The 11131-nt window shown below is 38.7% G+C and overlaps 1 protein-coding gene across 1 annotated transcript; it reads left to right on the top strand.

Moving 5' to 3' along the window:
• The first annotated feature begins 2707 nt into the window (after positions 1 to 2707).
• MYF6 (myogenic factor 6) lies at positions 2708 to 9831 on the top strand. Its single transcript, XM_077471945.1, has 3 exons — positions 2708 to 3292; positions 6439 to 6523; positions 8834 to 9831. The coding sequence occupies exons 1-3, from the start codon at positions 2783 to 2785 to the stop codon at positions 8965 to 8967; spliced, it is 729 nt and encodes a 242-aa protein (XP_077328071.1). The 5' UTR covers positions 2708 to 2782; the 3' UTR covers positions 8968 to 9831.
• The last annotated feature ends 1300 nt before the right edge of the window (positions 9832 to 11131 follow it).

Here is an 11131-nt window from a genome sequence, read left to right as displayed (position 1 = left end):
TTTATGTGATAGACCAATACAAAGTGGCACACAATTGTGAAGTGGAAGGAAAATTATCTAAAATGTTTTTCAATTTTTTTTACAAATAAATATCTGAAAAGTGGGGCATGCATTTGTATTCAGCCCCTTTTACAGTGATACCCCTAACTAAAATCTAGTGGAACCAATTGCCTTCAGAACTCACCTAATTAGTAAATAGTCCACCTGTGTGTAATTTAATCTCAGTATAAATACAGCTATTCTGTGAAGCCCTCAGAAGTTTGTTAGAGAACCTTAGTGAACAAATAGCATCATGAAGGTTAAGGAACACACCAGACAGATCAGGGATAAAGTGTGGAGAAGCTTAAAGTAGGGTTAGGTTATAAGAAAATATCCCAAGCTTTGAACACTGTTCAATCCATCATCCAAAAATGGAAAGAGTATGGCACAACTGCAAACCTACCAAGACATGGCCGTACACCTAAACTGAAAGGCCGGGCAAGGAGAGCATTAATCAGATAAGCAGTTAAGAGGCCCATGGTAACTCTGGAGAAGCTGTAGAAATCCACAGCTCAGGAGTGAGAATCTGTCCACAGGACAACTATTAGTCATGCACTCCACAAATATGGCCTTTATGGAAGAATGGCAAGAAGAAAGCCATTGTTGACAGAAAACCATAAGATGTCCTGTTTGCAGTTTGCAAGAAGCCATGTGGGGGACATGGAAAACATGTGGAAGAAGGTGCTCTGGTCAGATGAGATGAAAATAGACTTTTTTGGCCTAAAAGCAAAATGCAATGTGTGGTGGAAAACTAACACTGCACATTACCCTGAACACACCATCCCCACCATGAAACATGGTGGTGGCAGCATCATGTTGTGGAGATGATTTTCTTCAGCAGGGACGGGGAAGCTGGTCAGAGTTGATGGGAAGATGGATGGAGCCAAAAAAAGGGCAATCTTATGAGAAACCCTGTTATGCCGCGAACACACGATCGGAAATTCTCATCGGGAAAAAGTTCTGATGGTTTTCCCGACGGAATTCCGACAGAATTCGGCTCAAGCTGTCTTGACTACACACGGTCACATCAAATTCCGATAGTTTATAACGCAGTGACGTACAACACGTATGACCGGACTAGAAAAAGGAAGTTCAATAGCCAGTAGCTAATAGCTTCTGTCTCGTAGTTGAATCTGAGCATGCGTGATTTTTTGCATACACACGATCGGAATTACCGATAGAAAGTTTTTCCGTCTGGAAAATTGAGAACATGCTATCAATTTTTGGCCAGCGGAAATTCAGACAGCTAAATTCCAATGGAGCATACACACGGTCGCAGTTTCCGATGAAAAGCTCTCATCGGTCTTTTTCTGGCCGGAATTCCGATTGTGTGTACGCGGCATAAGAGTCTGCAAAAAACTTGAGACTGGGGCGGAGGTTCACCTTCCAGTAAGACAACGACCCCACACATACAGCCAGAGCTACAATGGAATGGTTTATTTCAAAGCATATTCATGTGTTAGAATGGCCCAGTCAAAGTCCAGACCTAACTCCAATTGAGAATCTGTGGCAAGACTTGAAAATTGCTGTTCACAGACGCTCTCCATCCAATCTGACAGAGCTTGAGCTATTTAGCAAAGAAGAATGGGCAAATATGTCACTCTCTAGCTGGTAGAGACATCCTTAAAAAGACTTGCAGCTGTAATTGCAGCGAAAGGTGGTTCTACAAAGCATTGACTCAGGGGGGCTGAATACAAATGCACGCCACACTTTTCACATGTTTATTTGTAAAAACGGTTTAAAACCATTTTCCTTACATTTCACAATTATCTGCCACTTTGTGTTGTTCTATCACATAAAATTCCAACAAAATAAATTTACATTCTTGGTTGTACATGACAAAATGTGGAAAATTTCAAGGGATATGAATACATTTTCAATATACAGTATATATATATATATATATATATATATATATATACAGGTACATATACTGTATAAATGCACTTTTCTTTTTTATAGCAGAGACTACTTGGCCACCTGAAAAACCAGGCATTTTAACCTGCGAAACATGTTGAGGAACCTATCTACACTTTTATAATGTTGTAATGTTCAACTTTATTCCCATATATTGTAGTCTCTATAGTATATTCCAAAAAACTCTCTTGATTTCTGTGTATTGCAAACTTATTAGCTAAATTCTGTCTAGTTTTTATTGTTGCGTTAATAAAGTTTTAGATGGGATGTGTTTTGCGTGTTATTCTTTGGGACACCTTAAAATTTTCTTCAACATTTTCTTTTTGTGGCATTGATTTTCTAAGAAGTTGTATTGTAGTGAGATCTGTGTGCAGTGCACCAATTAGAAAAAATATATAAATATATCTACTATACAACACAGGGGTAAATAACAAGGCCTGGCACCTGGATCTGGCAGGCCTCTCTCACAGGAATAAAAAATATATATTTCATAAAACACACAGTAGGTGGATAAAAGTTTGTCAGATTGATTATTTTTAGTAAGTTAATGTTATCCCTGAATGTTGCAATTTCCATATGCTTCCTTGATAACCTTGAAGGGAAATTTCAAATCCATAGCTGTTACAGCTGAGAAGGCTACACCCAGGAGACTCTTGAAATCAGTTTTGGAGGGTGATGCACTGCGACAGATAAAAGTTGGATAGAGTTTCAGTAGCTATATAAAGACTGAGACTTATGTCACTGTACTAATTAAATTCCTTAGGGCTGTGCTGTTTTGAGCACACGTTTCCAACCAGGCAGCCTCAGTAATCAAGAGCAAAGCATAATGATGGACCTTTTTGAAACCAATTCCTATTTCTTTTATTTTGAAGGAGATAATGGGGCCCTACAACAACTGGAAATGACAGATGGCTCTCCTCTGTATCCAGGTAGCGATGGTACGTTGTCCCCTTGTCAGGATCAGATACCAGGAGACGCTGGAAGTGACAGCAGTGGAGAGGAGCATGTGTTTGCCCCACCTGGCCTACAACCCCACTGTCCTGGACAATGTTTGATTTGGGCTTGTAAGACCTGCAAGCGGAAGTCAGCACCAACAGACAGGAGGAAAGCAGCTACTTTAAGGGAAAGGAGAAGATTAAAGAAAATTAATGAAGCATTTGAGGCTCTGAAAAGAAGAACAGTTTCCAACCCAAACCAGAGACTTCCAAAAGTTGAAATCCTTCGCAGCGCAATAAATTATATAGAGAGGCTCCAGGATCTCCTTCACAGCTTGGATCAACAGGACAAACCCCAGAAAGACGATGCGCCTTTCTCATATAACCCCAAGGATGTCAGTGTAAGCAATCGAGTGTGTTTGATGAGAGCATTGCTGATAGTTCTAAAATAGTATTTAAGACATTTAACTGATAAATCTGAAATTCACACAGCATTTAAACATAGAAGCCACCAGGTTATGATGGATAGAATAAACATGAGGACTGAGGTGCAGTCTATAGTACAACATGTTGAACTCAAATTAAAGAGTGCGCATAACCATAGGGTAACTCTGTAAAGGGCTGCATTACCTCAACTGCTCCACATTTATCCAAGTGCAAAAATATCTAATCAGTATTGTTTAACACTTCAATATTTCGTTGCAGTATAATCTGGTGGTTTCTATGTTTAAAAGAAGTTTGGATTTCCGTTTTATCAGTTGAATTTCATAAAAACCACTTCAGAACTGTCTAACACCAAACACAAAAAACACCTAAGCTGTTTTTTAATGCTTAAATATTTAATCTCTGACATTTTATAAAGAATTGTAACTCAGATCAATTCAGCTACAATATGAGCTAAAGAATTACAATTCTTATGCACTATGGAACATGTTGGGGCCTCAGTTGTTGAACTGGCTCTATTGGAGGAGTAAGAGGGTCACCTGTAGACCAGCAAACACCATTTACATAATTTGCCAGTACTCCAAATACAATAAAATAATTATTTAAGAAGAATAGCAAAAATATGAGATCTAGAATCCCGTTAAACCTATTAACAAAAATGAACAGACAGCAAAATATAAAACGCAGTTCTAAAAACTGAAATGTAGTATTGTACCATGAAAGAGAAGTGCATGTTAATGCTCAGCCGTTTTTCAGCCAAGAATTTAAGTGTTGCTGCAGCTGTCTTGAAAACTTATGTCAAGCCTGTCAATTATAGCACAAATAGCCAAAGAACAGTGCACGAACTGTCCTACAGCCAGACCGTAACAGTCTCCTTGAGATTAGTATACAGAATATATTCTGCAGTAAAAAGTCCCTTTCTCGCTATTGTTGTCCACAAACAGCAGTGTTACTAATACATATATTTATAAGTGAACTAGTGAAAAACACTTTAATTTGGAAACATAAAAAGGGTATTCAAATGCATATTGTGATAATGTAATGTTGTTGGCAAGCTACAAGCAAAAGTACAAACCATTTATGCTTATATGAATGCCATAGATTTAAAAATAGGCATCATATGTATTAATAATTAAACTTAAAAGTAATATTATCAGGTCTGTAATTGCAAGTAAATAAGAAGAACCTTAGATGCCTGTAAGAGATACATTTATATTATTCAAATTATTTATATTACATGGACCTTGTAAGCCATAGAAACCATTCAGGGCACACCATAATTTCTGCTTTCCAGTTGCATTTCTGAATATATGTTTTTTATGTGTTCTGGTGTGTTTTTTTCCTCTTTTTTTCTTCATATCAATTAAGGACATGTGCATTTCGATACGTTCTTACGCCTTCCAGTACATTCTTCTGCATTTTTTTAATGTGTTTTATCACATTCCAGATGTACTACATATAGAAAAAATGCAACATGTTCTACTTTTGTTGACTGCAATGGAACACACTGCACTGGTGTGAATTAGGACCATTGAAATCCATATTAAAAACACTGTCTTAAAACAGAATAAAAATGCACTGGATTGCATCTGGTATGAACCAGCCCTCAGAAAGAATTTTGGCCAGAGCTAGGAAATTTTACAGATGAAGCAGTCAAGGTTTTAGCAATAATCTTATATTTCTATTGCCAATTGTGTCCGATCTTAAAAAAATCTTTCATATGAATTCTGTAGGAAACTGCAGTTGGGGGGTTTGTAAATGAATGCAGGTGCTTAGCCAAAACAAGGATCCAAAATGCACCTGGAAAACCAGAAAATAATAATAATAATAATAATATAATAAAAATAAAATCATCAATAATATAAACAGTCTAGAAAATAAGTCAGAGGCTTTAAGGTTCTTTGAAACTCTTTGGAGAATAAGGAGCATCTGATATTTTGCCAGACGAAAGTTCATTTTTTTGTATGATTATTAGCATTAGAATCAATATTTGAAGTGGACCAAATAGAAAAACGAATAATGACTTAGTATTCTCTGGAGTTTAGTTAAAATAAAACCTGAAAGCAAAAACTGTCTTAGATTTGTTTCCATTGTCAAGAAACAGCATAGAAATGGCTCTGTATACAGTAGCAGAACAAAAAGCCGGGAAAGCAGAAAACGATGTATTATGATTTTCATGTATATTTATTGTAATGTATTATTTTTTTATAATTTCCAAAATGCACCTGGAAAACCAGAAAATAATAATAATAATATAATAAAAATAAAATCATCAATAATATAAACAGTCTAGAAAATAAGTCAGAGGCTATAATGTTCTTTGAAACTCTTTGAAGAATAAGGCCGCGTACACACGGGTGGATTGTCTGCCCAACTAAGTTCGTCAGACAATCCGACAGACAGTCCGTCCAAATTTTGAATGAACGGACTTGACCACACACGATGAACAGACAGTCCGCTGAAAACTTGCGCGATGACGTGTACAGCACGTACGACGGGACTAGAAAAACAACGTCCAATACACTGCAATGCAACCTTCGGCCATGTAAATCCTTTCTGAGCATGCGCCATACTTAGTCCGTCCAACTTGCCTACACACGAGCGGACTGTCCGCTGAAACCAAGTTTGGACAGACAAAACCAAGTTTGGACGGACAAAATTACGGAAATTCCGAAAGACTAAGTCCGTCAGATTGTCCGCTGAAAAAGTCCGCTGAAGCCCACACACGAGCGGATTGTCCGCTGAAACACGGTTCAGCGGACTAAGTTGGGCAGACAATCCGCCCGTGTGTACGCGGCCTAAGGAGCATCTGATATTTTGCCAGACGAAAGTTCATTTTTTTGTATGATTAGCATTAGAATCAATATTTGAAGTGGACCAAATAGAAAAACGAATAATGACTTAGGATTCTCTGGAGTTTAGTTAAAATAAAACCTGAAAGCAAAAACTGTCTTAGATTTGTTTCCATTGTCAAGAAACAGCATAGACATGGCTCTGTATACAGTAGCAGAACAAAACGCCGGGAAAGCAGAGAACAATGTATTATGATTTTCATGTATATTTATTGTAACGTATTATTTTTTTATAATTTCCCCTAATGCAGAGAGAAGATTTCTTAAGTAGCTGCCATAGTGACTGGCACAAAATTCCAAATCATTCCGCAATTTCAGATGTCAATCTTAAAGAAGGTAAACCCAAACATTGTGCATGGCTTTATACTGTGATGTTTCATATATTCTCAACCTTTTTAACACAAAGAGACACTTAAAATAACTTTCAGGTTTCAGGGACCCCCTGCCAAATCGCATGCCAAATCGTCGGCTATTGCTGGCAATGGCACTGCCCCAAATAGTGTGAGGCCGACTTTGTGGCACCGCACTGATTCCCACAAGTGTACTGCTTTTGCCGAATTTGGGGGCGATTTGAATAGTCATCTGTGAAAAAACCCACACAGATGTCTGTCAAATCGCCCCCAAAATCGGACTGCAATGCCGGTTTGAAGTTCAAACCGACATCAGTGTGAACTTAGGCTTACAGATAGCTAAAACATCATTGGTGTCAGTGTCTAAATGTCTTATCTGAGAAGCAGAAATTGCTCACAAGCCTAATGTGTAGGCTAGTCAGTTATACAATTTATTTATTATTTTTATTATTATTTATTTATTTATTTTATTGTCAAATATTTCAAACAAAAAGCAACACTTGACTGTTATTTAAAAGGCAAATTAAAATGAAAGTATTGCAATCAATAAGCTAAAGCTTAACTCCAGGCACTGGCTGCAAAACTTACATGCTCTCCGGTGCTGTACCAACAGTAATTATTTTCTGCCACTAGATGTCTTCAACTTTTAAATGTTGACAAATGTCATTCAACCTGGAAGATTGAGAAAATCTTCTGACTGCAGGATATTATGGTCCAGTGCCCTTCAGGGCACACGTGGCTATATGCACACACATAATTATGCAGAGAGTGGTGCTAACATCATTGAGGACCACCCACCATAGGAGGAGATCCAATGAGAAAGAAAACCTTCTGTGTCCTGTGAAAGGCCTAGAGACAGCTAAAAATGTATAAAAAAGGCAAAATATACTGCCAGTAGGCAGTGACATACCTAGCATATTTGGCACCTGGGATGGATCATATTTTAATACCCCCAATATATCACAATTGTTTTTCGAAATCATTATGAAATGAAACATCATGTATGCTAGGGGTGGGAGCAGAAATAGCTGGTGTAGGGCAAGCAGCAGCAGCTGTAAGCACAGTTGCAATTTTATGCAGAGATACTGAACTTAGCATATCAATCGGCCCAATGTGCACAAGCACAGAAACACTATCTCTGGCATAGTTACCAACATTTAAAAACCGGAGCCAAATATTCAAGATAGTAAAAAAGAAAAAAGTGGTGCTCCTAGTGTGCCACCCAATGAGCACCCAAAGGTGTGACCAATCAAGCAGTGACTATCACTTGTACTGTGGATGTTAAATAAGCCCCAAAATTGGTTTCAGTGTCGGTAATAGTAACTACCTACCAGCACTGGTGTAATTGGCAGTAATAATAACCGCCAGAACTGGTGTAAGTGGCCTCAATAATCCCCCCCTTCATTGGTGGTCAGTGGTAGTTATCTAAATCCTTTAGCACAATGTAAAAGTAATCACCGCTCAGTATTGTTGGCTAGTCTGTCTGTATCACCCCCCCCCCCCACACACACACACACACACACACCATTGGTGGGCAGTGACTGGTTGTAAAAATATCTCCCTCCCCCAGCATTGGTGGTTATTAGTTAGCTGTAACAATAACCCCCCTCCCCCAGCATTGGTGGTTTTGGTGGTCAATGGCTGGCTGTAAAAATAAACCCACCCACACACCCCCATGCATTGACAGTCAATATCTGGCTGTAAAAATAACCACCCCACCCCCCAGCATATTCAAAAAATATGGGGATTTGGTCACATCATATTGCTATACGGTGCTCCCATATAGAGGAGTATAGCTCCCATGGTTCAGAGAAGCAGGATCTCTTAGTCTATGGATAGTGTAGGACCCACTAATCATGGGGTACTTTGTCGCAGTAAGTGGGCTTAAGCACCGTATAGCAAAATGGTGTGACCAAATCCCCATATTTTTTGATAATGTTTTTTGAAAATGTCTAGGTGTTTTTAAAAAGCCTTGCTGGAGGAAAATGTTAGTTTTGCATGTGTGCACTGTAATATTTTTGTTCTTTCAGTGCTGGGTGCATGTCGCAGCAGGGCACCTTCTAAGTGGTGGTACCCACTTTGGAACCAACCAGGATAGAGAGTCATCTATGGCGTTGAGAGAATCCTGGAGCCTGGAGATGGGCTTTAAAACATATGTCTATGAGCAGCTTTAGCTCATCTTTCTTTGCAAAGCACTAACATAGATTTATACTAACATATGATTGTTACGAGCTAAATTAGCTGTAAGGAAACACAGTTACAGCATCTGTCACTTGCATTGACATTTGTTTTTCAGAAGGATCTATTCATGAGTCCTCAGCTTCCAGCAGCCTCCAGTGTCTTTCTTCTATTGTGGACAGTATATCATCTGAAGAGCCGAAACTCCCATGCAATATTCAAGAACTGGTGGACAACAGTAACCCCATTTGATAGAATCTGCATGCCAGCCAACATGAAGAGTCAATTGTGTCATTAAATGGGCACTACTTGCAAAAAAATAAAAATAAAGGTGGACTTTCAACCTTAATTATTAAGGCAAAATGCAAAGTGCAAAATGCAGGAACCCATAGCACCCAATCAGGAAACATCATTCATTGCTGTAACTGAAAATTTGGTTTTTCTGCGTTGTAACAGACCATCATTGCTCTCTGTGCTGCCTAATTAAATATTAATAATAATTATAATAATAGGTACTGCTTAGGATATTTGCATTTTTGAAAGCAAAGATCTAGGTCTGAAATTATTCTGGAAAAAATATTAACATTTCCTTCACATTCAGCACAAATTCATTCCTTGTTTTGCATTATGCAAAGACAGTTTTATATTCTTAATTACAAATCAGAAAATTTCCCTGCTTGTTTTGCCTAGTGTATCAGAGAATTAATTACATGTCAAATATGCCATTTTTTTCTGTCAAACGTTTTGTGGTCAGGAGTAAACCCTGCTCATTTAAGACATGAGTGAGCTTCCAAACATGCAAACATGGGGAGATTGAGTTACTAAGGGATTCAGCTGTGGGCTATGTCTTTCTTTTTTGCATCATATCATATATTTCTTTTTTTGTCATATATTATGTTAACATATTTATTCTAAAATAAACATATTTGTTTTTCAATTAAAGTTTAATCAAGATAATCAGAATAAAATTATAAATGTATTGTTTTATTATTGGTATAACACATATTTATTGGGGTTAACTGACTAAAAGAACAACGTGAAGCAATGCTAACTTTAACGTGATTGTAAAGCTTTATTTATTTATTTTTCATTAAAATAATAAACACGTCATACTTACCTGCTCTGTGCAATTGTTTTGGACAGGGCAGCCCCGATCCTCCTCTTCCTTGGTCCCCCACAGCCGGAACTCCTGGCTCCTCCTCTTAGTCAAGTGCCCCCATAGAAAAACGTTTTGCATGTGGGTAATCATGTGGGCTCAGTCCTAAACTCTGTCTGTGCATAATTTGATTGCCTGCAGCAGGATCCAATGTCTCCCACTGCTATCAATCTGCCCTGTGAGAAGGTGAATGCAGGGAGAGCCATTGCTCTTGGGCATAGAGCTGGATTGAAATCAGGGTCAGGTAAGTATAAGGGGGTGAGGGGAGATTCTGTAGCACAGAAGGTTTTTTACCTTAATGTATAGAAGACATGTCCCTGCGTGCTTGAGGAACTTCCAAAAGTGCTTGTATCTAACAGTGTTCAGGACCCAGCGATTTTCTATCTTTTGCACCCACACCTACCAAAACTTGTGCAGCCCAAACATGGGCGGGCGTAACAACAAAAGCATTTTTTAGGACTCCTGCCCCAAAGTGGAAGCTGCCCTCTTGGACTTTTTCCCTGCCCCGGAACTGTTTTAGGATCTCTTAAACTCTCTATCCAACCTATAGGCCCTTGAATCTTTGCTGCTGGCTTTAACAGATCCTCTGCCATAGCAGTCTTCCATACTGTGGGATGAAGCTAGATTTCCCACCTTTTGCTTTGGCTATAGAGAATCCAATTTATTCCAAAAGAGGGACTGACCTTTGAATGGGATTTTACACCATCCTTGTCTTGGTCATGGGTCTGCCACCCAAGGCATAAACCACAGAGCTTCCCTTCCTGTGGATGCATTTAGCATCACGTGAGAAAGAGACTTAATGATGTCAATCGATGCCTCCTCCATAAAACTGGCTGTTAGTTTTAAATTATTAAAGGATGCTAAGATCTTAGATTTACCCAGATCTCAAATCTGCCAATCCATGCTTTAGGCACCTTGGAGATGGTAGCCAAAGATATGAATGGCTTGCATGCTCCACCTGCCATCAGATGTTGACCCTTCTGTCTGATGTTAGGTACACACATGAAGTCTTTTTTCACTGAACTGAGCATGCTTTTCAAAGAAAAAAATGTATTCAGTTTATATCAGTTTGCACATCCATATTCAGTTCAGTTCAGTTCAGTTTACCTCAGCTTACATCAGTTTATGTCAGTAGTTTACATCAGTTGTACCAGAGGTGGGGAAGAGGCCCTTGTGAAGGGTGGAACAAGGGGGCTTTTTAAAGGGGGGAGGGCTGGTGACAGGTCTTCATGATTGCTACTGGATTTACATCACTGGACA

This window comes from Lithobates pipiens, unplaced genomic scaffold (assembly GCF_037356315.1).
Source record: "Lithobates pipiens isolate NorthernLeopardFrog02 unplaced genomic scaffold, aLitPip1_a1.2 Scaffold_8, whole genome shotgun sequence".
NCBI lineage: Eukaryota > Metazoa > Chordata > Amphibia > Anura > Ranidae > Lithobates > Lithobates pipiens.
The sequence above is the reverse complement of the archived record's forward strand: the minus strand, read 5'-3'. Positions and strand labels throughout refer to the sequence as shown.

Bases quoted from the DNA above. Each gene is read 5' to 3' on its own strand.
- MYF6 (XM_077471945.1), top strand. From the start codon at position 2,783: ATGATGGACCTTTTTGAAACCAATTCCTATTTCTTTTATTTTGAAGGA. The intron at 3,293-6,438 runs GTAAGCAATCGA...CCCCTAATGCAG, and splicing joins ATAACCCCAAGGATGTCAGT to AGAGAAGATTTCTTAAGTAG. The intron at 6,524-8,833 runs GTAAACCCAAAC...TTTGTTTTTCAG, and splicing joins AGATGTCAATCTTAAAGAAG to AAGGATCTATTCATGAGTCC.